The sequence below is a fragment of the Nilaparvata lugens genome, chromosome 4 (assembly GCF_014356525.2).
Source record: "Nilaparvata lugens isolate BPH chromosome 4, ASM1435652v1, whole genome shotgun sequence".
NCBI lineage: Eukaryota > Metazoa > Arthropoda > Insecta > Hemiptera > Delphacidae > Nilaparvata > Nilaparvata lugens.
In genome coordinates, this window is record NC_052507.1 from 72,068,153 (window position 1) to 72,093,165 (window position 25,013).

General features: G+C 34.3%; 1 protein-coding gene across 1 annotated transcript in view; it reads right to left on the bottom strand.

Annotated features, from left to right (window-relative positions):
• Positions 1–19,027, bottom strand: part of LOC111052505 — a 100,815-nt gene extending 81,788 nt beyond the window's left edge. The window contains exon 1 of the mRNA XM_039426356.1: positions 18,889–19,027. Within this exon, the coding sequence (XP_039282290.1) occupies positions 18,889–18,948 (60 nt within the window). The 5' untranslated portion in view covers positions 18,949–19,027. The remainder of the gene's footprint in view (positions 1–18,888) is intronic.
• Positions 19,028–25,013: the final 5,986 nt, after the last annotated feature.

A 25,013-nucleotide genomic window follows, 5' to 3' on the forward strand; every position in this document is an offset into this window, starting at 1 on the left:
ACGTTCGAACTTCTTTTCCATGTCTGTACTTTCTACCAAATTACGCACCAATACTTCCAAGGATTCGCTCATAAACTTGTAGGAATCTAAAAATTTAATTTTGCCTACTGAAAGTGTCAAAAATCTCTCTGACGTATTTGCGATGCAGGAAATTTCTATTTTGCATTTACCGAGCGCTTTCAGAATGAAATGTGAATCAAACCTGGAGAAATTGTGAAAATAACACGAAATGTACTCCGGAGTACGAGCCAATAAATTACAAGAAACGTGCGCCACACATAGGTAATTTCCGGTTTCATGCGCGTGATGACGACATTCAATATCGGTGTCTAAGAACGGTTTGGCGCAAAGCCCACAGTTTACCGAATTTTGAAATTTGCACTCTTGACTTTCGGATAAATGTTGCATCGGAATTTCACGTTTCATACAAAATGTCGCCAAGATCTGTAATTTCCTGAAGAAATTTCTCCATGATTTTTTCATCTGAACTACTCGATCTATGGAGTACAGGTCCGTAAGCGATTTCCCCGTTCACATCGATAACAACAAAACAATACCGCAGGGAATATGTCGCGCTGTTTTCTTTGTATAGCTATGAGTGATTTCATCCGAATCAGATTCATCATCATCATTATTATTGATATTAACAACATAAGTTTCTAAATCCGCATAAATGGTATACTTTTTCTTCAACGTGGCACCTAGTTTCTTAAATTCAATTGTGTCTCCGCGTTTAGGATATGAAACACGCTGTGATTCAAACTTGGAACAAAGCTGTTCATGTTTCATCAAATTTGCTTTGCCATCATAATTTTTAGATTTGGTCGATGTAAATCTATGAAAACAGAAATTACAAATGTGTACTTGACCGTTGTGTTTTGAAAGGTGAGAGAAAAGACACGATAATCCGTTTTTCCCGTTTGCGGTATTAATTAAACAAAAATGCGTTTTTCCTGCATCGGCTTTCAGCATTAAAAGGTTAATTTGGTGCTTACGAGTGCGGGAAATGCTTGTGCGGTAGGGGAAAAACTTTTTGTTGTCTTACACAATGACGTGAATTGCAATATCCGGATTCAGTATTTCAAATTTCTTAATATCGCGTGTTGTAACCGGAAAATTTACACCTTGCGTATTAAGTGTGTGAGCAAACTTGCTCAAATACTTTACAGTCAGGTGTAAGTCCTTTGGTTTCTGATGGAAATATGCGAGGACTGACCATAAAAAGCATTTTTCATCAGACAGATTTTTGACATTTATAATACATTTTTTTTTTAAGAAACTGTGGTGTTTGAATGGAACTGGATGTGAATATTGGACTAAATTTAATCACATTCACATCCAGTGACTCAATTTTCTTCAAAACCCAACCGCTGCCATGTCGAACAAAGTTGTCAAAAGATGACAGGATTTTTCTTATAGCCAACATGAAATGATCATTGAAATCCTCATAATACTCAAGCACGTGTAGTGCTATGTTGGAGTAACTATGAAGATTTATGAGAGATGAGACAGACTCGCTAACCTCATCATCCATCACCACTAATTTATACAACAAAACATTCAAGACAATGAACCATTTTACATTGCCATCATGCCGTGCCGCGTGCTCCCTAATTATGGCGAAAACGCATCGTTCCGATCTCTCGAGCACATTCTTGATGCTAATTTCCTCGGCATCCTCGATGGTTATACAATGGCGGACCGTGCTGGAATTCACGCCATGTAGCCTTCGTTCCCTCTGCATGATGATGTTGATGTTAGATTCTGAAAAACGAAAGAATAACGATCAGGATGATATAGAATTAGAGTGATAGAGTACAACTGCATGTTTTTAAATCAGTTGTGAATTAGCATTGGTAGAAGAACGCTGTGTGGAAATGTTATCTCAAGAACACATAATGTTGCATGAAAGATTAAGATTATTAACTTTTGATAAAAGATGGACGAAATCTTCTCAGCATTTGTCGGCGGAAAACATGGCGAAAGAGGGATTTATATTCGCATGTGTACCAGACATTGTGTGCTGTGTATTTTGTTCAATTTATTTGGGAAAATGGGAAGAAAGTGACATACCAGCAATAGAGCATGCAAGGTACAGTCCGAACTGTGCATTGAGAAGGAAAGATAATATAACAATTGAAGAGGAGAATTTCGATAATAATATTCTACGTCAATATGAAGAAAGATATTTTGTTTATATGAAGAGTGTGAGAAAGAAGCGGGAGGAGAAGATTATCCAGATAAAGCATATCGTAAAGATGAGCTAAAATTGCATGCATGCAGTATGCTGTGGAAGGTTTTTTTGTCCTCCATGGACAAAAATCCTCCCCTCCGAGCACAAAAATTGTCCTCGGAGGACAAAAATTGTCCTCCGATGACAATTTTCCTCTCCTCTGACTCTCCTCAGAGGATAAAATCAAAGTAAAAATGTACTTACATGTGTTGGTTGATGCTGCGTGAATGACAGGTATCTCCTCGGCTGTAGATGTGCGGGTATAGTTGGCTATCCAGCTATGCTTCCTTTCCGGATTGCGTGTTAACCTCTCAGGTATGTTGCCTTGACGAGAGCTCAACTGCTTATGAGGTCAGAAGCCGAGTTGTGAGGTGAGAAAATGCTGTGAAAACAATGAAATATTTAATAACTGATAATATTAGAAATCAATAAGCATCACGAGAGGCGGGATGCTATTCAAAAATATAGAATGTTTGAGTGATTGTAACGGGGCCCCATGCTGAGACGTAGAGGAGAATTTTTTTTTCACCTTCTAGCAGGTGTGCCTCTCACTCAGCAGACACTGCTCCATGCTGAGTTCTAGAGGAGAATTTTTTTTTCGTCTTCTAGCACGTGTTGGTCGCATGAGGATGCTATTCGAAAATATAGAATGTTTGAGTGATTGTAACGGTTTTTTATGATAGGAGAGAATACTTACAAATCTGAATGATGTTGATAACGATGTGGGAGGATATGCAGCACGTGTTGTTCTGTGCCTAGGAGAGAAATTTGAATTTTTTGTTGTGGCACATGTGGCTCTCACTCGCATGAGCCTGGAACAAAACGCATGCTATATAAACAGATGTAATTAGAGGAAAATTGTAATTTATATCAGAGTCAGATTCGAGTGTACTACATACTTCACTATCGTATGAGATGAGTTTACCATCATCATCATCATCATTCATCCTCCCAGATAGCCCACCACTGCATGAGCGTATCCCCAACTACTGGCAACAGAAAGCTGCCCTCGCTGCTGAGTTGTCTGCTGCTGCACCCGCTCCTTCTCCGCTCACCGTGGAACCACCATTGCCGGGCGAGATTGTGCTGGGAGACAGTCCGGTTCAACGCTTGGCTCTACCTGCTACCTGGGCACCGCGGCGAGCGGTGCTAACTACTCTGAGCAACAAGATCAAGCAGAAGCAGGGGAAGAGGAGGTTGGCATTTGAGGAGCCTGAGGTTAGTGGGGAAGAGGACGAGGAGACAATCTACTCACAAACAAAGGTTAGTTTCAACAAATATTATTAACTTGTATGTGTACAGATTTTTTTTTAACAATTGATCATGGAAAAAATCTGTACACATACAAGCCTTTGATTATTATTATTATTTGATAGCAAGGAAATATTATTTGAACTGATTAGAAATTGAATTACGAGATATTAGAGTTTGAAGTAATCAATCATGCATAAATTATTTGATAGCAAGGAAATATTATTTGAACTGATTAGAGTTGGAATTACGAGATATTATTGTTTAAAGTAATCGCTCATGTATAAATTATTTGATAGCAAGGAAATATTATTTGAACTGGTTAGAGATGGAATTACAAGATATTAGTGTTAAAGTAATCGATCATGCATAAATTATTTGATAGCAAGGAAATATTATTTGAACTGGTTAGAGATGGGATTACGAGATATTATTGTTTAAAGTAATCGATCATGCATAAATTATTTGATAGCAAGGAAATATTATTTGAACTGATTAGAGATGGAATTACGAGATATTATTGTTTAAAGTAATCGATCATGCATAAATCATTTGATAGCAAGGAAATATTATTTGAACTGGTTAGAGATGGAATTACGAGATATTATTGTTTAAAGTAATCGATCATGCATAAATTATTTCATAGCAAGGAAATATTATTTGAACTGATTAGAGTTGGAATTACGAGATATTAGTGTTAAAGTAATCGCTCATGCATAAATTATTTGATAGCAAGGAAATATTATTTCAATAACTGATATTACTCACTTTATGTAGAGAATGTCTTGTCAATCTGATGATATCAAGTTGAGATTATGACAATAATCTGTTGATCAAAGGTAGTTGATAATCTGATGTAGAGAATGTCTTGTCAATCTGATGATATCAAGCAGGGGTGCCCAACCCCCCCAAGGGCAATGGCGCATGCCCCCCCCCCAATCCAAGTGTAATGCCCCCCCCCCAAAGTACCCCAATTCCCAACCCTTTAGTTTTTAACATTAGTCAGTGTATTACAATGAAATTCACATCTTACATTCTAATCTTCCAAAGGACACCTTTGGTCTATTTACCTTTGGTCTTGTGAGGAATTCTTTCTGTTTTCATAATATTGTAAAAATATATACCATCGTTTCTTATCTCTTTTAAAATAGAAATAAAGTATCTTTTTGATATTATTTTTGAGATTAGCAGTGCACCCATTCTTGTTCGGGAGGACTAGAAAGTACTACATTACATCAGGAAAAACTACATGACAAATATTTAAATAGGATATTGAAATATAAGTAAAGGAGGCATCGATTTTAAGGTTACTTAATACTCATAAAAAGTTGAATAATAAATATCATTAATAATTCTTTATTGCAAGAGAATATTGCATAGCAATTTTGGTACCTAAACATTCATACAAATTTGGAACGATTTTATTCTGACAATATATAATGTCGGCAAGTTTGGGTATTTTAAATCCTATACTATTAAACGAGCAATTTCTGTTTAGATGTTTATATGTGTATTTCACCAGATCTCCAAAACGGCTCTAACGATTCTCACGAAATTCAGAACATAGTAGGTTTATAATATAAAAATTCTATTGCACTAAGTCTCATCCCTGGGAAAACTCGCTGAAGGACATTAAAAGAATTTATCCATCCTTGGAAAAACAGCTGATAATTTCGTCATCTGTTGATAATGGAAGTGAGTGAGCGAGTGCATGTGTGTGGGACTGAGACAAAATTATGACTCAGCTGTTGAACTTTTGTACCTAATTCAATCAGGTACTTAGTGGCACTTTTAATCAAGATTAACTCCAGTAGAACCAATCAGATAAGCTTTCTGTTTGAGATGGTCTTCTGTGATTTGGTTCACATGAGATTAATCAGGATTAAAATTTTGTGAGAGAAATTTTTGCATTCTTCTGAGAATTAATCTCAATCCACTGTGATTAGATAGAACCTTTTTGTATGAACAATGAATATTTATTATAGTTTCTTCTTTCCTGATAATTTTTATATGCTTTTTAGGAGCTCAAGAGCGGAGCTCGGTACCCCGATATTTATCATAAATTGGAACAGGTTGTCACTGATGTGTTGTTGGTAGTATTTACTTTTTAACATTACAGGAATAAATAACACAAGTCGAACAAAATGTATCTTCAAATGGTTTGGTTTTTGGAATAGAGATATCATCTGAACAAGTACATTTTGTAAATTCTATCTATTAATACCAGATATCGGGGCACTGAGCTTTGCTCGTTATTTATTCATTGATGAACAGAACTGAATTCTTTAAAATGATTGGGGAAGGACTAATAGGCACAGCCCAAAACTTTTCTTCCCCGAATTTTGATTTATACACTATACAATTTATAGTTGGAATATTATTCTATATTCCAAAAAGTAGGTTATGTTTCATATACTTGAATTCAAGAGAAATTTTCAGTCCAAATATTTGAAAACATAAAACTTCTAATTTAGATTGTATACATACCAAATTGAATGACAAAATAACACTCACTAATCACTTAGAACTGTAAAATAATGATTAACTTCGAATATTATGATATATACCATCTCATGTCAATAAATCAGATTACTGTATTTTGATCAAGTCAATTAACATTTCTAGATTTCTCGCGAGATACGATAAGCTAATTGATTACACAGCTGATCTCCCACACTGTCACACGCATCTTCTGTTATCGACAGACAACGAAATCATCATCTGTTTTTCCAAGGATGAATTATCCTTTTCATGTCCTTCAGGGAGTTTTCTCAGGGATGAGACCTAGTGCAATCGAATTTTGATATCATAAACCTACTATATTCCAAATTCCGTGAAAATCGTTAGAGCAGTTTCCGAGATCCGTTGAACATAAATAACCATATGACCAGATAGCCAGATAACCAGATATAAAAAATATAAACAGATAATACAGAAATTGCTCGCTTAATATAATAGGATAACAACTTATAGTCCAGTCAAATGGTCATTTTTCAGGAAACAGTCCCGAAATAATTTTTTTCAATGGTTCTATGTGTATTTTGAGGCGCTGAATTCTAATGTGAAATTTGCTGACACACCAGAGGGCGACTTCACCCCCAAAATCTTGGACTTTTTTTCCATTTAATCTCGAGAACCTTGAATTTTTCAGGGAAAGCATTCTCTATGTAATATTAAAGATGATAAAATTTCAAATGAATTGAGTGGTCACGCAGGGCTACTTTTTGGATTTTTTATCTGAAGTGTTCCACAAGTTACGCAACTTTGAATGTGCGAGAAATTTGTGATATTTCCCCCATTTTCACATTCTTGCATATGTAACATTGCATATCTTGTGGAACACTTCAGATAAAAAATCCAAAAATCAGTCGAAGTTGTGATGAATTTTCTCTTCTTTTCACTCCCATGAATTATACTTCTGTTTTCAATACCGTTCAAAAGTTACAGAAAATTGAATGATGATCTTTATTTTCTCATTTTTCTTGCAATTTTACTGATTAAAGAGTCTCTAAAATGAGTAAAATACATGATAGAAACTTGCGATTGGTCTTAAATGAGAGAAAATTTCATGCTCTATAAGCTGAGTTGCCATAAATTGATCTTGCATTACTGTTTATATCGAAAACTGTCGAGACTGTGAAAATGAGAAAAATATCGCAAATTTCTTGATTTTTTGAAACAAACGTATCTTACTTCACGATTATATTTTTACAAAAATCATTCACCTCACATAAAAGAGGAGATTCTTTTCTTCAAATCAAGACCAAGTATCATTTTGAGTTACCGAGACACACAGTATTGAATATAGAAATCGGTAATTTTTCTATGAATTGAAATATGGGCTAAAATTGGTCCACTAAAGGAGGAATTTTTCATTTTTTTAACAAATTTTAGTGATATGATACATGATTTTCAACCGCCTTGACGAGCTGATATGAATGAGCTGTAGTACGAGGAGATCATTCAGTCAAAAGTTATAAGTGATTAAAGTTTTGATCCTGGACGTATCCTTATGTGTGCCTCCCACTAGGAAATACTGGAATCTAACGAGTGATTCTCATAGAACATAGCCCTCATAAGGCGATTTCAGCCAAAATGTTTCTTTTTTGTTAGGAATGCCATGAAAAGGTATTATAATGAGAATTTGAATTTTGGCTGTAGGACATGATTTTCTATTTTTGGGTGTATTCCCCTCCCACCACCACTAAATTCAAAAATAGGTACCTAAGGAAATCTGTTCAGAATTAATATTTTTAATTCATGTGATGTGTGACTTTCTATCATTACTAGAAAAAGATCGTAGTTGAATTAATAGGGTAGAAGTGGTGGGTTTGCATAATTTTTAAAACCCCTTAAAAAATACCCCTTTTTTGAAAACTCTAAGCTCTGGAATCAAAAAACGTACAGTCCTGCGTGACCACTCAATTTATTGGAAATTTTATTATCTTTAATATTTTAGAGAATGCTTTCTCTCGAAAAGTTAAAGGTTCTCAAGATTAAATGAAAAACTTGAAAAAGTCCGAAATTTTGGGGTTTTTGGGAGTTTTGGGGGTGAAGCCGCCCTCTGGCGTGTCAGCAAATTTCAGATTAGAATTCAGCACCCCAAAATACATATAGAACCGTCGCGAAAAATTCTTTCAGGCTGTCTCCTGAAAAACGACCATTTGACTGGACTATACAAAACAGGAAAAAAGTAATGAAGCATTACAATAATTACTTGATTACTGTGTGGTAAATAGGGTGTAAATTTGGAAGATTGAAATTGGCTTCATTTGATATGATATTTTGACAAATTTTTGACAAGAGAAGTTTTTTCTTCTGTCAAATTCACTAGAGTTTGCGATGTTGTTTATAATTGCATTCCCATTTCAGAGACATTAATATCATCATGAAACGCATTCGAAATTAAAATAATTATTACATTAAAATGTTCATTACAATAATTCAACTTATCATTGTGCTTTTAAGAAAATTAGGTTGCAACAGCAAGGAAACTGAAACACAGGACCATTAAAAATTAAAATTAAGCAAAGGAAATCAGAATAATAGTGAATGATGAAATTATAGTTTATTTTTGTCAAAGATTTACCTTCAAACTCATAGGCTAATTACTAAAATTCCTGCATACAGAATATTATCAATTGTATTTTTTATGCTTTATATTGAGTTACACTTAGCAAAATATAACATTGCAAAGGTGGGAAAAAGTATTAAAATCAACTACATTAGGATATCTCTATTTAATAGGTACCTTGATTTTTTAGCCATGATTCAAAATGTTGAAATAAAATATAAAAAAAATCATGCCCCCCCCAAAAATGTTGATGGCGCAAATTGCGCCATGCCCCCCCCTTGTGGGCACCCCTGATATCAAGTTGAGATTATGACAATAATCTGAAACAAATTATAATAAGTTACTAATCAAATATTTTTCAACAGAAACGTGCTGGAATGGAGGACAACTCCTCCATGGTTCCACTACTAGAGGAGGTGCGGCGGGGGGAGGAGGATGAGATGGACTTTGTTGCAATCGTTAATAGACCCAGGGCTAAACCGTGGATGCCTCTCTGCGAGCTGGCGGAAGATGTGCCACACAGTATCATCTTGGCTCGTGAGGAGACAAACCACCACAGCAGACGGATAATATTAAAAATAAACATTTCATCCACGAAGAAAATCTCTGAGGTGTATCTACCTCAGAGATTTTCGTCCATAATTTCTCCTGCAAAAGTTATTAAATTTAATGCTAATTGTAAGAATTTAGGAATAGTGGTGAAGCATGTCACTGCTACATGGACTGACATTAAGATTGTTAAAATTTAACAATCTTATTCTCATACCATGTTGTGGTGAGATGCTTTACAAGTAGTAGTAGTATATAATGTAAATATTGTAGTGATTAATAATAAATTGTGTACATATTTGATAAAAAATTGTTTTCAATTCTTACCTGCTTACACTTGTTGTTGATAAGTTCACAATGAATTGTAGAAACACAGAAGAAGAGGAAAAATGGTTCACCTTTCATGTGCTTGCACTCTGTTGTGAATGATAAGTAAAGATGCTGAGCTCCCCTTTTATAGTTTGTTGCGAGCATGCATAGAGGCAAATGTCTTTACTACTACACACACACACACACAGACACACACACAGACACACACACATACAGCCAAGCGGCTTCGGTGAGTTGATGCATCGCTCTCCCCCACATCTGTTTTGGCACGTGTTCCTACAGATGTGGGTGGACGCGATGACATCATTCCCTCCCTTTCAAATTGCATTCACCTTTTCAGATTTGTTATTTGAAATAATATTCTTATCATTTGAACAATGTTATAAGCACATAGCAATTTGATACATGGTGTGAATTCATTTCCAACTCGATTGAAAATTAAACCAATTCAATTTTCTTTTGATTAAGTTGGTGTAATGATTAACTTCAGTTAATGTTCAACCATTGAGTTGAAAGGTAAGAGAATGGTATGTAGGAGAAAGAAAAGTTCGAGGAAACAAGGTAGAGGAATCTTGAGTTCAGCGGCAAAAGTTTTTAAGGGTGTGACGGGTTTGGCAGGTAATGTAACATCCACTATTCTAAATAAGCTAATTGACAATCAGCAAGATGAAATTTCACATTTCTGGCTATCAGTGGTGCGGCCCAGGCACAAAGGTTAATGAAAGGTTAAAGAGAGGTGATCAAGATATGAATTCATTAGATAGAGCCTGTAAGGTACATGATATAGCGTATACACAAAATAGCGATAAATAACTCGAGCGATAGCTGACAGGGCTCTAGCAAACACAGCGTGGGACATATTCAAAAATCCACAAACACCCCTTGCCGAGAAAGCACTTAGCTATCTTGTTACAAACGTCATGAAAGCTAAAGCAGCGTTTGGTGGGTCTTTGAGAAAGAAGAAGAAGAGGAAGAATGAGAGGAGAAGTTATAGTAATGATATTAGACGCAAAGCTATAGCTCAGTTGAAAAAGCATATTGCAGGAAAAGGGTATTTTTTGAAGCCTTTTCCTCAAATAACTAGTGGGGGGAGAGTTTTAATCCCACCCTCTTTACCACCACCACCATCATCATATGGAGTGAGTTTATTCCCCCAAGAACAAGTTAAGAAACGTAGAACAACAAAGAAGAGTAGGAAGAAGAAGAAGAAGAAGAAGAAGGAGAATTGAGTAATTATGATTTGATTGATTGGTCGAAATTATTACAGATTCAGCTAAGAGGTATATATATGCTAGATGCATTACCCAAAAAAATTCTAAAAAACGAGAATGGCATTGTGAATTTAGCGAGGGAGAGCGAGGATGGCACACATTGGGTTGCATATAAAAAAGTTGGTTCTAATGTTTGGTATTTTGATCCAATTGGAAATTTACAACCGCCATACGAATTGGACAAATATTGGAAAAAAGAAATTGGAGTAAATATATTTTATAATGTAGAGCACATGCAACCATTAAATAGTGATTTTTGTGGCCATCTTACGTTATTGTTTCTTGCAAATCAGTTGTAATTAAGTGTTTGTGCTGAACACACACATTACAAGATGGTTGTTATTACATTAAGATCCAACACAAGTAACCTCTATGAACATTTACAAGAAATTATAGAATTGGATAAAAATTGTGAATGGGAAATTGGATTGATTAATTTTTGTAGTTACAATAGTATTGCAAACGTTAACAAAGGAACAAATTCCAGCTTCAAATATGGTGATAGATTAATTGAGCTGGATACGGGTGCATATGAAGTATGTTATAAAATCTTTAAAGAATAAATTGAATATTGATGAGAAGAAGAATAAACTTATTATACGTGCAAACGCAAATACTATGAAGATTGAAATTCATTCTGATAAAGCTATTGATTTAACACGTACTGATTCAATTGGTAAGATACTTGGTTTTGATAATGTTGTTTTGCAAGCAAATAAATGGCATTTTTCCCAGCATTTGGTTAACATAACAAGCATTGGTAGTATTGTACTCGAGTGTAATTTAGCATGTGGTAGTTACTCTGACAGAAAACAAAAACATATAATCTATGAATTTTTGCCAAAGGTTCCTAGCGGTTATTCAATAAACGAAGTACCATCACTGATTATTAATGTACCTTTGAATATTCATCGAATTCAAACTATTCATGTAAAGCTAACAGACCAGAACAGATAGTTTATTGATTTCCGCAGAGATACAATTACAATTAGGTTGCACATATGTGAAAAACAAAAGTCAACGTAATGGGTTATCTTGTTTTCAATCCACGTTCAAATAAGACGTGTACACACAATGTCATTAGAGAGACGAACGTGAGAGCGTCAACACCTAAAAACAAATGTGCTTTGTTGGCTAAAAGTGTGAGAATATTAGAAAAGTTAGGTTTAATAGTTGATTGGCGGAATGTTAGGAGGAGGAGCCGCAATTAGTGAAATTCTGGACGTGGAGACAGACCTTCAGTTTTATAATGATATAACCAAATTCCAATTTCACACTCATACAGTTTATTCGGGACAAGAAATAAAAAACTCTGACGAGGCACGTATTGGCATAAATTCTTTAGATGTCTATTCTTTACCTTGCAAATCATTTATATTTATTGAGGGAACAGTTAGCTGTACAAAACCGGGAACAGACCCGGCTGATCCACCAGACTATAAATTAAGCAGTAATGTAATTGGCAACCTTTTTGACGAAATACGATATGAATTAGCAGGTCAGCAAATTTCTAAATCAAGATTGATTGGATTAACATCCACAATTACTAGTGAAGAATACGCTCGATAAGAACACATATCACTTGGCTGGTTTTGACAGAGCAGGATATGCGCTAACAGATAATAAATTCACTTTCTGTGTACCGCTGAAATTAATCCTCCCGTTTTTTGAAGATTTTCAAAGAATAATTTTAAATTTGAAACAGGAACTCGTCTTATTGAGGTCACTGACAGACCTAAATTGCGTTGAGTCAGCAACTGGAACAAGCGTTAGTGTGAAAATTACAAAACTGCAATGGAGAATGCCCTACATAACTTTAGAAGATCACGTAAGACTGAAATTTTTGAGACTGCTCAATGCTGACACTCCACTGAAATTAGGTTTCCGGTATTGGGAAATTTGTGAATTACCAAATTTGCAAAATTCACTTAACCATTCTTGGGCAGTCCACACCACATCGATTTTTGATAGTCCAAAATATGTTATAATTGCATTTCAAACCGATTGTAAGAATAAAATTAAAAAATCAATATCTAATTTCGATAGCTGTGGTATTTACAATGTTAAAGTATATTTGAACAGCGAGTATCATCCATATGAAAATCTGCTAGGTAAAAAGGAACTATTATACCGGATGTTTTTGGACTTCGCGCCCTCATATTATAATCATTCAATCAATAGCGAACTCAGAACAGAAATTGACTTTAAAACGTTTTGTGATTCAACACCGCTGGTTGTTGTGCACTGTTCACACCAAGCAAGTCATTTGAAATCTTCGACAGATGTTTGTATTGAAATGGAATTTAATAGTGCAGTACCTGCAAATACTTCCGCCTATTGCGTTTTAATGAGCGATCGTGTGATGGAGTACACACCTCTGACGAGCATGGTGAAAGAAGTTCAGTAATTTTATTGATAGAGTGCACTGCATACAATATTATATAAGGTGTGCACTCTGACAAATTTGGTTCATTATCAGTTTCACCTTTGAACAGGTAATATCTAAAATGTCCTATTCTTTGTGTTCTGATATTTTGGACAAAGTGCAAACTCAGTCTATTGGTATCCAGTGCGATCTTGATTCTGATAGTTTCTATTATGAACCAAGGTGCAGCACACCGATCCAGAAGCCACAGGAGGTGGGGGAGGAGCAGAAACAGGAAGAGGAGGGGGAGAAAGATGGAGGATTCGATGAGCCCGCCGAACAGAAAGAAGTGGACAAGCAAGCAAGTACAAAAATTGCTACAGTTGATCTTCACTGGTTTAAACAAGATTGTAATCAAATTATTGTGAAAGAACTTGCCATAATTGATCAGTTTAATAATTATATTGTATTCCATTTCAAATCCCCATTTGCAAAGACAGAATTGAGTGCAAAATTGTATAATGATGTAACATGGTTAGAACGTCACTATCATAAAATAAAATGGGAAGATGGAGATTTAGAATACACTGACTCATTAATACGTGATTACCTTGTAGGTTATGAAAAAATTTTCACAAAAGGAACTGAGAAAGCAAAGTTTTTAAGAATATTGCATACTAACGTTCAATGTATACCAGAGGATTTTGCAAAACCCGATTTCAGCTTTTTCACTAGTTCATGGTGTTATGGTGTGTGTAACATTCATAAAAATAGACCAGATGGACAATGTGCTTTGTTCACTGCTCAACATTATAATTCTTTGTTGTTTAAAAATATGTATCAAACAAATAATTTCATGTGTGAAAACAATCAAATGCAAAGTATGAAAATGGCCACGATGTACACGAATTCGCAGAAAAGAAACTTTGCTCGTTATGGATTCTTCTACAACAGAAAAGAGATTCAGTGTGTTTATTGCATGCATGCATTGAGACTGCATAAAGCACGTACATGTTGCCTGTCTACAATTAATGGAGAAAGACCACTTAATTACTCTATAATAGTCCCAGCCTACACTTAGTTTTGTTAATTTGCTTATCATGGATCTGAGAAAGTGGTTGGCTGCTGACAACGAGTTGGAAGTGAGGTTAAAAAACTGTATTGATTGGTATGATGAGTGTGAAAGTGCAATTAGGAAATCAACTCGTAAAAATTATAGTTTGGCGAAACAATTGAAAGACATTTTTCTAAGCACAGTTAATTTAAATGACATAAGAGACTATCTATGTTATTATCGTCCTCATAATTTGTGTATAGATAAGTTAATTAAAATTGAAGATGAAATTATGAATAGTTGTGGTGAAATGTGTAAATAAACTTTTTCTGTGTTCAAATGATTTTTCATTCCAATATCCCACTCACTTTTCAGTTTAGTAGCTGCTCAGAGCTAGACCTGACAACACCAGCACGTGTCCCGTGATCTTTTTATACAAGTGAGACACGCCCCCTTCAACCATCTGTTGATGCTAACAAGTACACGGCATTCACGTTGTGAATTTATAGAACAGAGACACATGCCAAACAGGGGGGCGTTAACATGCAGTGTTATGGTTTTTCAAAATTCAAAAAATTAACTCGTCTCTTGATGGCAATTTCATTTAACGAATTTGATTCAATTGCGAAGAATATTAAATTTTCAACAGGATGTCAAGATGCTGATTTACTGTTAACAAAATCAGAAAATGTGCACTTTCCAATTTTATCTGAGATATTCGAATTACTCGATATAGGTACTAGACAGTGGACATCTACATTATGATTGTACAAATGATTCGCCATTATCTGTTGTTAAAAATTCCGATGAACTTTGGAAATGCTTGTACAATATTGCAGATAAAAAATGTAAAAGAACTTAGATCATTGACCTCTCTGTAGAGATATGGATTCGCTTTAATCTGACAGTATAGCAATAGATGTAGAGAGAGAGATAGGGAATTTCTCAATTCACTTTAATCTGTCAGTATAGCAATAGATGTAGAGAGTGATAGGGAATTTCTCAATTCACTTTAATCTGTCAGTATAGATGTAGAGAGAGGGAATTTTTCCCCTAAAAGGGAAATTATTTTTCCCTCACTTTCTTCATCCCCCTGATCTATACTGGGGAAGGGGAAGGGAAAATCTATTTTAGAGAGAGAGAGAGATATCTCTCCTTCTTCATCCCCCTCATCCCCACTGGAGCAGGGGAAGGGAAAATCTATTTTGAGAGAGAGAGTGAGAGAGATATATCTCTTTCTCTTTCTTCATCCCCCTCATTGCCACTGGAGCAGGGGAAGGGAAAATCTATTTTGAGAGAGAGAGAGAGAGAGAGAGAGATATCTCTTTCTCTTTCTTCATGCCCCTCATCACCACTGGGGAAGGGGAAGGGAAAATCTATTTTTAGAACAGGGGATGGGAGAGGGGGGAGAGGGGGGAGGGGGATTTCGAGCAAAAAAGCTTCCTTGAAGTCTCAGTTTATAACTACTTTTCTGTTTTCATAATATTGTAAAAATATATACCATCGTTTCTTATCTCTTTAAAATAGAAATAAAGTATTTTTTTTATATTATTTTTGAGACTAGCAGTGCACCCGTTCTTGTTCGGGAGGACTAGAAAGAACTACCTACATGAAGAACTATCAGGAAAAACTACATGACACATATTTTAATAGGATATTAAAAGATAAGTAAGGGAGGCTTTGCTTTTTAAATGTTAAGGTTACTTATAAAAAGTTGAATAATAATATCATTGATAATTCTTTATTGCAAAAGAATATTGCATAGCAATCTTGGTAAACATTCATCCAAATTTGGAACGATTTTATTCATACAATATATAATGTCGGCAGGTTTAGGTACCATATTCTAAATCCTATACTATTAAACGAGCAATTTCTGTTTTGATGTTTAAATTTTTAGATGTTTATATGTTTGTATTTCACCGGATCTCGAAAACAGCTCTAACGATTTTCACGAAATTCAGAACATAGTAGGTTTATAATATGAAAATTCGATTACACCAGGTCTCATCCCTGGGGAAACTCGCTGAAGGACATTAAAAGAATTTATTCATCCTTGGAAAAACATCTGATAATTTCGGCGTCTGTTGATGATGGAAGTGAGTGAGCGAGTGCATGTGTGTGGGACTGAGACAAAATTATGACTCAGCTGTTGAACTTTTGTACATAATTCAATCAGGTACTTAGTGACAGTTGTACAAAAGCCGGTTAAATTTTAATCCTGATTAATTCCAGTAGAACCAATCAGATAAGCTATCTTTTTGAGATGGTCTTCTGTGATTTGGTTCACGTGACATGAATCAGGATTAAAATTTAACATGCTTTTGTGAGAGAAACTTTTGCATTCCTCTGCGAATTAATCTCAATCCACTGTGATCAGATAGAACCTTTCTGTATGAACTATGAATATTTATTATAATTTCTTCTTTCGTAATAATTTGTGTATGCTTTTGTAGGTACTCTAGAGCGGAGCTCGGTGCCCCGATATTTATCATGAATTGGAATAGGTTGTCACTGATGTTGTGTTGTTGGTAGTATTTACTTTTGAACATTACAGGAGTGAATAACACAAGTCGAACAAAATGTATCTTTAAATGGTTTGGTTTTTGGAATAAAGATATCATCTGAACAAGTACATTTTGTAAATTCTGTCTATTAATACCAAATATCGGGGCACCGAGCTTTGCTCGTTATTTATTCATTGATAAACAGATTTATTTCATTGATAATCATTTCTTTAAAATGATTGGGGAAGTACTAACAGGCACAGCCCAAAACTGTTACTTACCCGAATTCTGATTTATTCACTACGAAAAATATATTTCGTCTGTGATTTATTCACAGACGAAATCATCATCTATTTTTCCAAGGATGAATTATCCTTTTCATGTCCTTCAGGGAGTTTTCTCACGGATGAGACCTAGTGCAATCGAATTTTGATACCATAAACCTACTATATTCCGAATTTCGTGAAAATCGTTAGAGCCGTTTCCGAGATCCGTTGAACATAAATAACCAGATAGCCAGATAACCAGATATAGAAATAGAAAAATATAAACAGATGTACATAAATTGCTCGCTATTATAATAGGATAACAACTTATAGTCCAGTCAAATGGTCGTTTTTCAGGAAACAGCCCCGAAATAATTTTCTTGGATGGTCCTATATATATTTTGGGGCGCTGAATTCTAATCTGAAATTTGCTGACACACCAGAAGGCGACTTCACCCCAAAATTTTGGATTTTTTTTAAGTTTTCCATTTAATCTCGAGAACCTTGAATTTTTCGAGAAAAAGCATTCTCTATATAATATTAAAGATAATAAATTTCCAATGAATTGAGTGGTCGCGCAGGACTACTTTTTGGATTTTATATCTGAAGTGTTCCACAAGATACGCAACTTTGAATATGCGAGAAATTTGTGATATTTTCCCCATTCTCACAGTCTGGCATATGCAACGTTGCGTATCTTGTGGAACACTTCAGATGCAAAATCCAAAAAGTGGTCGAGGTTGTGATGAATTTTCTCCTCTTTTCACTCCCATGAAATATACTTCTGTTTTCAATACCGTTCAAAAGTTATAGCCAATTGAATGATGATCTTTATTTTCTCATTTTTCTTGCGATTTTACTGTTATTAAAGAGTCTCTAAAATGAGTACAATGCATGATAGAAACTTGCGATTGGTCTTAAATGAGAGAAAATTTCATGCTCTATAAGCTGAGTTGCCCTAAATTGATCTTGCATTACTGTTATATCGGAAAACTGGCGAGACTGTGAAAATGAGGAAAATATCGCATATTTCTTGCAACAGCAAGGAAACTCAAACACAGGACCATTAAAAATTAAAATGAAGCAAAGGAAATCAGAATAAAAGTGGATGATGGAGTTATAATTTATTTTTGTCAAAGATTTACCTTCAAACTCATAGGCTTAAAATTACTAAAATTCCTGCATACAAAATATTATCAATTGTGCTTATGCTTTATATTGAGTTACACTTAGCAAAATATAACATTGTAAAGGTGAGAAAAATTAACTACATTAGGATATCTCTATTTAATACCTTGATTTTTTAATCATAATTCAAAATGTTGACATAAAATATACAAAAAATCATGCTCCCCCCCAAAATGTTGATGGCGCAAATTGCGCCATGCCCCCCCCCCCTTGTGGGCACCCCTGCTGGATATATGGAATTGCATCGGAAACAAATCGATAGCATTGTAGGGGGCTGCTCATCGTTTAACCAATATTTGAAAACAACACCAACAAACCAGATATAAATTTAACTAATAAACTGACTTTGGGAATAGTATCAAAGAATGTAGTCATATTTCATGTTTCAAACAGCGACATCTTGAAATTATACTAAACGGACAAGATTTCAATGTATTCTGCTTTGGCAGCTGAGATGAAGGATGTCTGGCAGTTTTGAAATACAATCGAAAGAAGCCATTAGCCTAAAAGATTTCACCCAAGACACCAATAGTTTTTAAATTTGCCCGTATGCACACTCAATATACAAATTTTGTCTTGGTACAAGGCAACCAACAGTTTACTATAAACACAATAGTTTTGAGAAAGTTGATGATAAAAGCAAAATTAGTACTCAACGGCTCATACATTTCAAAGCTTTAGAATTATAATTGAATTGTTATGATTCAAGATCAAGATGATATCAATATTCATCAAGTTCGACCTGGCTCGAATATAGTTCCTTGTGGAATAGCCTAATTCAATAATATGGAATAGCTCACAATTGATTCTTGAAGAAACAGACTAGCAATATACAGGAGAACATCAGCTTTCGAAAACATGTTACAGCAGCCTTCAGCCTTCAGCCTTTCACGAAAAGTGTTCACAAACTACTGTTCAATGAACAATCACCACAGAATATATCAATACACATTCCCCGATCAATATTTGATTGGAAATTAGAACTCGAGCAGGAATTACAGTCAGCATTGATTGAAGGATAAGCATTGATGCTACTTATAAGCAATGCTGACAGTTCAAAATGAGTCTCGTTAAGGGCAGCAAACACAGGTGACTTTGTTCTCAATCAAGCAGTGAACAAGATGTGAACAAGATATATTGAACAAGATGTGTCTCACAGAAATTCTACAAAAATACAACCGTTACCTTCAAAAACGTCAATGGAAACTCATTAAATAAACTCTTTTTTTATTATTTCATCTACTGACCACCTGTAAAAGGGTATAGGGATTTGTCAATGTGTCATTTATCAACAGTGAAATGTTATCTATCCTCTTAAACCTCCATCTTGAGGTTTGTAAAAAAAATCGTTATATTCCTCCACTGAGTAGGCACATATGGATAGCAGCACTTTTTTCAGTAAAATTCTTACATTGTCTGCATATGAAATACTTTTTGCTGGTTCAAGGTAAGAAGGTGAGTCATTTATGTAGAGAACAAAGAGAAGATGAACGAGTACTGATCCCTGAGGCACCCTGCTTATTTCTCGTTTCAATCCAATTTGAGCTATGGTCATAGCAGCGAGAGTCGATGATAACCTGTTGATACCTTTTGTCAAAATATGAAATGAACCATCTAAGGACAGCGCCCTCAAATCCGTAGAGCTGCAGTTTTTTATCATTATTTCTACATTTACAAGGTCAAAAGCTTTCGAGAAATCAGCAATCAAACCATTCACTCTGAGTTTCTCATCTACAGAGGACAGTACGTCATCAACAAAAGAGAAGAGAGAAACCTGGATGAAATCCGAACTGATTTGAAGACAGTATACTTATTTCATCTAGGTACTCTCTTGTTCTTTCAAGTACTGCATACTCTGAATTTTTTTTAAAATACAGGAGTGTCGGCAATTGGTCTGAAGTTTTCTGCAAGTTCCTTTTATTGCCTTTTTTGTGAATAGTAATTATCTTCGATAGTTTTAATTGAATGGTACATATCCCTCAATCATAGATCTATTAAAAGTTTAGAGTATAGTATCAAATGGCTAAATGGCTAGCAGTCTCACTTCAATCAGACTCTGCCCCTGGACCCCTGGTTGAATCATCCAGAATAAGACCAGCATCAGCCTCACTCCGCTCGCCTGCATTCATTTGAGCTTGCTTCCTCTCATCAGATAGCCAATGCAGTCTTTCAGGTTTGATTCAAAAACTAGTTGACTGAGACAATGCATGAAAACGGTATAAAACAATGAATTTGAGATTATCGCTGGCAAACTTTCAAAACCCTCTGTAAAAAATGTTGATTCTCTAGCTGTGCTTCTGTACCATATATTATGAACCTCTCCTCTTCATTAGTACTACATAAAATTATTATCTTCTATATACATGTGGCTGGACTATGTGTCTTTTTACTTTCCTTGTCCTATTACCATAGGTGAGGAAAGTATTGCTTTCTGAAAAAATGAAGGTACCTCAATTTCTAAACGTTTCAAGGTCCCCTGAGTCCAAAAAAGTGGTTTTTGGGTATTGGTCTGTGTGTGTGTTACAATCACAAAGCTTTTTTGGATAATGCCATATTTAGAAGTGGCTGATGATGCAAGAATGCGTCTGCTACAGATTGTGCAGAATGACACACCAATCAGTATGCCATTTCGACATTGAGAATTGTGTGTGTGTGTGTGTGTGTGTGTGTGTGTGTGTGTGTGTGTGTGTGTGTGTGTGTATGTATGTCTGTGAACATAACTCCATTCCTAATTAACCGATTGACTTGAAATTTTAAACTTAAGGTACTTATACCATAAGGATCCGACAATAAGAGATTCAATAAAATTCAATTCAAGATGGCGGAAAAAAATGACGGGTAATTACTAAAAAATCATGTTTTTCACGTTTTTTCTCGAAAACGGCTCTAACGATTTTCTTCAAATTTATACCATGGATAGCTATATTTATAAGCCCTATCAACTGACATGAGTCTCATTTCTGGGAAAATTCCAGGAGTTCCGTAATATTGTTGAGAAAAATGGCGGATAATGACCAAAAACCATGTTTTTCATGGTTTTCTCGAAAACTTTGAAGAGTTATTACACTATTTGAATAATATTAATTTTAAATTCCATGTGATCGCTTTGTCTGAGACTTTGTCCGGATTACAGATGATGCACAATTTACCTATAATATTGAAGGCTACAATGTTATACAGAAAAAATGGAAATATACAAAATGTGACGGAATATGTTTATTCATAGATAAAAATTTTGATTATGAAATCATTGACTTGAACATTGATGAATCAAATACCATATGCATTTCATATTCATTGAATTATAAGAAATACACAATTTATTATTTCTATTTACCGATCACCAGCTTGTAACATAAATAATTTTATTGCAAGTTTGGATGCATGCCTGGAAAGAATAAAAGAAAATTCTAATGTAATTATACTAGGTGATATTAATATAGATATTCTATCAAATAATAATTTATCAAATGAGTATTTGAGCGCCTTACACATGAAAGGATTCAAGTCTTTTATCAACAAACCAACACGGATAGGTAATGAGAATGGTTCACATTGTCCTATTGGTCACATTTTTTTCACGGAGGATAAGAACAATAGAGATGCATTGTATGGTGCAATTACAAAAACAAACATAACTGACCACTTCAGTATTTCACTGCATCTGAGTGAAACTATTAATAATAATGCCATCAGAGAGGAATGGACAGAAAACATAATAGATTACGATGGACTAATTACAGATTTACAGAGAGAAGACTGGAACAAAGTTTATAATGAGAAAAACATTGATACAATGGTCAACATTTTCATAGAAACACTAACTACACTTACAATAAAAAGAACAAAGACCATCAGATTAAAAAAGAAAAACCAGCCACTTAAAAAATGGATTACGCCCAGTCTAGTAAATTCAATACATGAGAGAGATAAATTACACCGTAAACTTACAAGACAGCCAAACAATATTTAACTAAAAACACGATATAAAAACTACAGAAATACTCTTACAAATTCAATAAGAAAGGCTAAAATTGATTATTTTAATGAGAGGTTTGCAGAGCATGAATATAATCCGAAAAAAAACATGGGAATATATTAATGAGCTTCTGGAAACAAAAAAAGTACCAAGGAAATAAAATTAGAAGCAAGTATTCTTAATCAATATTTTGCTAACGTAGGTGAATCTTTTGCTAAAAAAATTACAGAAAATATAAATAACATACCAATTCCTCAATCCCTATCTAACATAAGCCAACAAAGTATCTTCCTCTACCCAACAAATTCAAATGAACTAATAACAATTATAAATCAACAAAAAAACAGATCTACACCTGGGCCTGACAATTTGACAGGACATTACATTAAAAAAATATCAGGGGTAATAGTTGAACCATTAAAATATATATATTTAACAAATGCTTGAGCGATGGGTATTTTCCTAATAAATTCAAAGAAGCCAGAATTATTCCTATCCCAAAAACTGGAGACCTAAATAAACCAGAAAACTATAGACCAATAAGTTTAATAAGCAACCTTTCAAAAATATTAGAGAAAATTATAAAAATTCGAATTTTGAAATTTTTAGATAAAGATAATGTAATATGCAATAATCAGTATGGTTTCCAACAGAACAAATCCACAAAAGATGCAGTCATCCATTTTAACAAAATAATTTTTGAAAATTTCAACAGTAATAAAAAAACCCTGTCAGTATTCATGGATTTATCAAAAGCGTTCGACACGATACCCCACAATATATTGTTGGATAAATTAGATAGATCTGGAATAAGAGGCACAGTAAAGAGACTTTTAGACACATATTTGGGTGGAAGAACACAATGCCTCTCTCTCCATGGACAAACGGATGTCAGATGTACAACAAGATTCGGTTTGCCACAAGGAACTGTGTTATCACCGCTTCTTTTCCTGATTTATGTAAACGACCTTCTGAAACTAAACTTAACAAATTGTACCACCTTATCCTTTGCAGATGATACGGTATTGGTTTTCAGTGGCAATACCTGGGAAGAAACTTTCAACACTGCAAACACTAACATGAAAATTGTATACAAATGACTCCAAGATCACATATTGACACTAAATGCAGAAAAAACAAAATACATGACTTTTTCACCCAACATAACAGGTCAACCACCAACAGCTTTGAAACTTTTTATTACAATGGAGACACATGAAAATAACACAGCATATAATCCAGAAGTTGCAAAAACCCTAGAAAGAGTTCAAACAATGAAATATCTAGGTATTCTACTGGACCAGCATCTCAAATGGGATAAACACATTGAATACTTATGTTCCAAATCCAAATACCTTATCTACGTTTTTTATAAAATTAATAAATTAAAGAACCTTGATATAATAAGAAAGATATATTTTGCTTATGCCCACTCAATATTTCAATACATTATTGAAGTTTGGGGAGGTGCATTTGATACACATTTAAACAAATTGTTCATTATCCAAAAACACATGATAAGAGCGGAGCTTGGTAAACCTAGACTATATCCAAGTAGAGAAATCTTCCTTGAGTTTAAAGTTCCAACGCTAAGACAAAATTATGTAAAAAAGGTCATTCTCCATATAAATAAAAATAAGTCTCAATATGTTTTGCGCATATAACACTCGTCCAAACAATAGATACAATATCAATCTCATGAAACTTACAACGTGCAGGCATCAATTAACATACTTTAGCAATTACATGGTAAACAAAATTCCCAATGATTTTATAACCAAAAAAATCACTCTTGCACTACACATCAGTTTGGATAATTGGATATACCAAAATATTTTCTTTAAGCTAACTGTATAGAACTGTGAATTAGATTAATATTATATTTTTTAGATATTTAACATTATTTGTATATAAATAATAAACAATCCGGATTTAAACCTACCCAACAATTTTATAAATTCTTTAAAAAATCATGATGGCCTCTCTACATCGACTTTCAGCTAACTTTTCCTCTTTTCTTTTTATTTTTACATCTCCTTCTATGTACTTTCGTATTTCGAAATAATTGTCACTGCATAGCAAATAGTGTGAATGAACTACAACTCAATGCCAACACACAAGTGTTACTTATGTTGGCAGTGCCAAAAAAAGAAAAATTGCTTTTACAATGAAGTTAACTGAACATTTTATTTTACTTCTACTACTGTACTATGTCAAGTTTATTTATTAGGTTATTTACTTAATCTATTGTACCTAAGTATTTAGTATACTTTATTTATAATTTTGTCTCTGTTATTGTATAGTTAAATTTTCATTTTGTTCATTTTATTTTAATGATGTAATGTGCTTTTTTGGCGAAATAAATTCAATTCAAAAAAAAAAAACGGTTTAACGATTTTCTTCAAATTCATACTATAGCTATTCATAAGCCCTATCAACTGACATGAGTCTCATTTATGGGAAAATTGCAGGAGCTCCGAAATATTCTTGAGAAAAATGGCAGATAATTACTAAAAAACCATGTTTTTCACGATTTTCTCAAAAATGACGACCGATTTTTTTCAAATTCATACCTTGTATAGTTATTTATCAGCTCTATCAACTGACATGAGTTTTTTCTGGGAAACTAATGGGGGGTCCACCCCATCCTTGAGAAATGGACTTTGTAACCTCCTTCTCGTGCATGAGGTAAGTAGGTAGAACAGTTTATAAAAAAAACACAGTCATAGTCGAGATATTTCATCTGTAGAACAGCTGTTTTGACGACTTTTGAGAAAATCATCGAAATTCACGATTTACACAAAGGAAAAAGTACTCTGAAAACAATAGTAATTATTGTTTTATAATAATATATTATTATATATACACATATAAAGTAGTCTGATCGTAGTTGCAAATATTTTGCCGCCAATCGTCATTATGTTATTCCCCTAAATTATTCTCGTT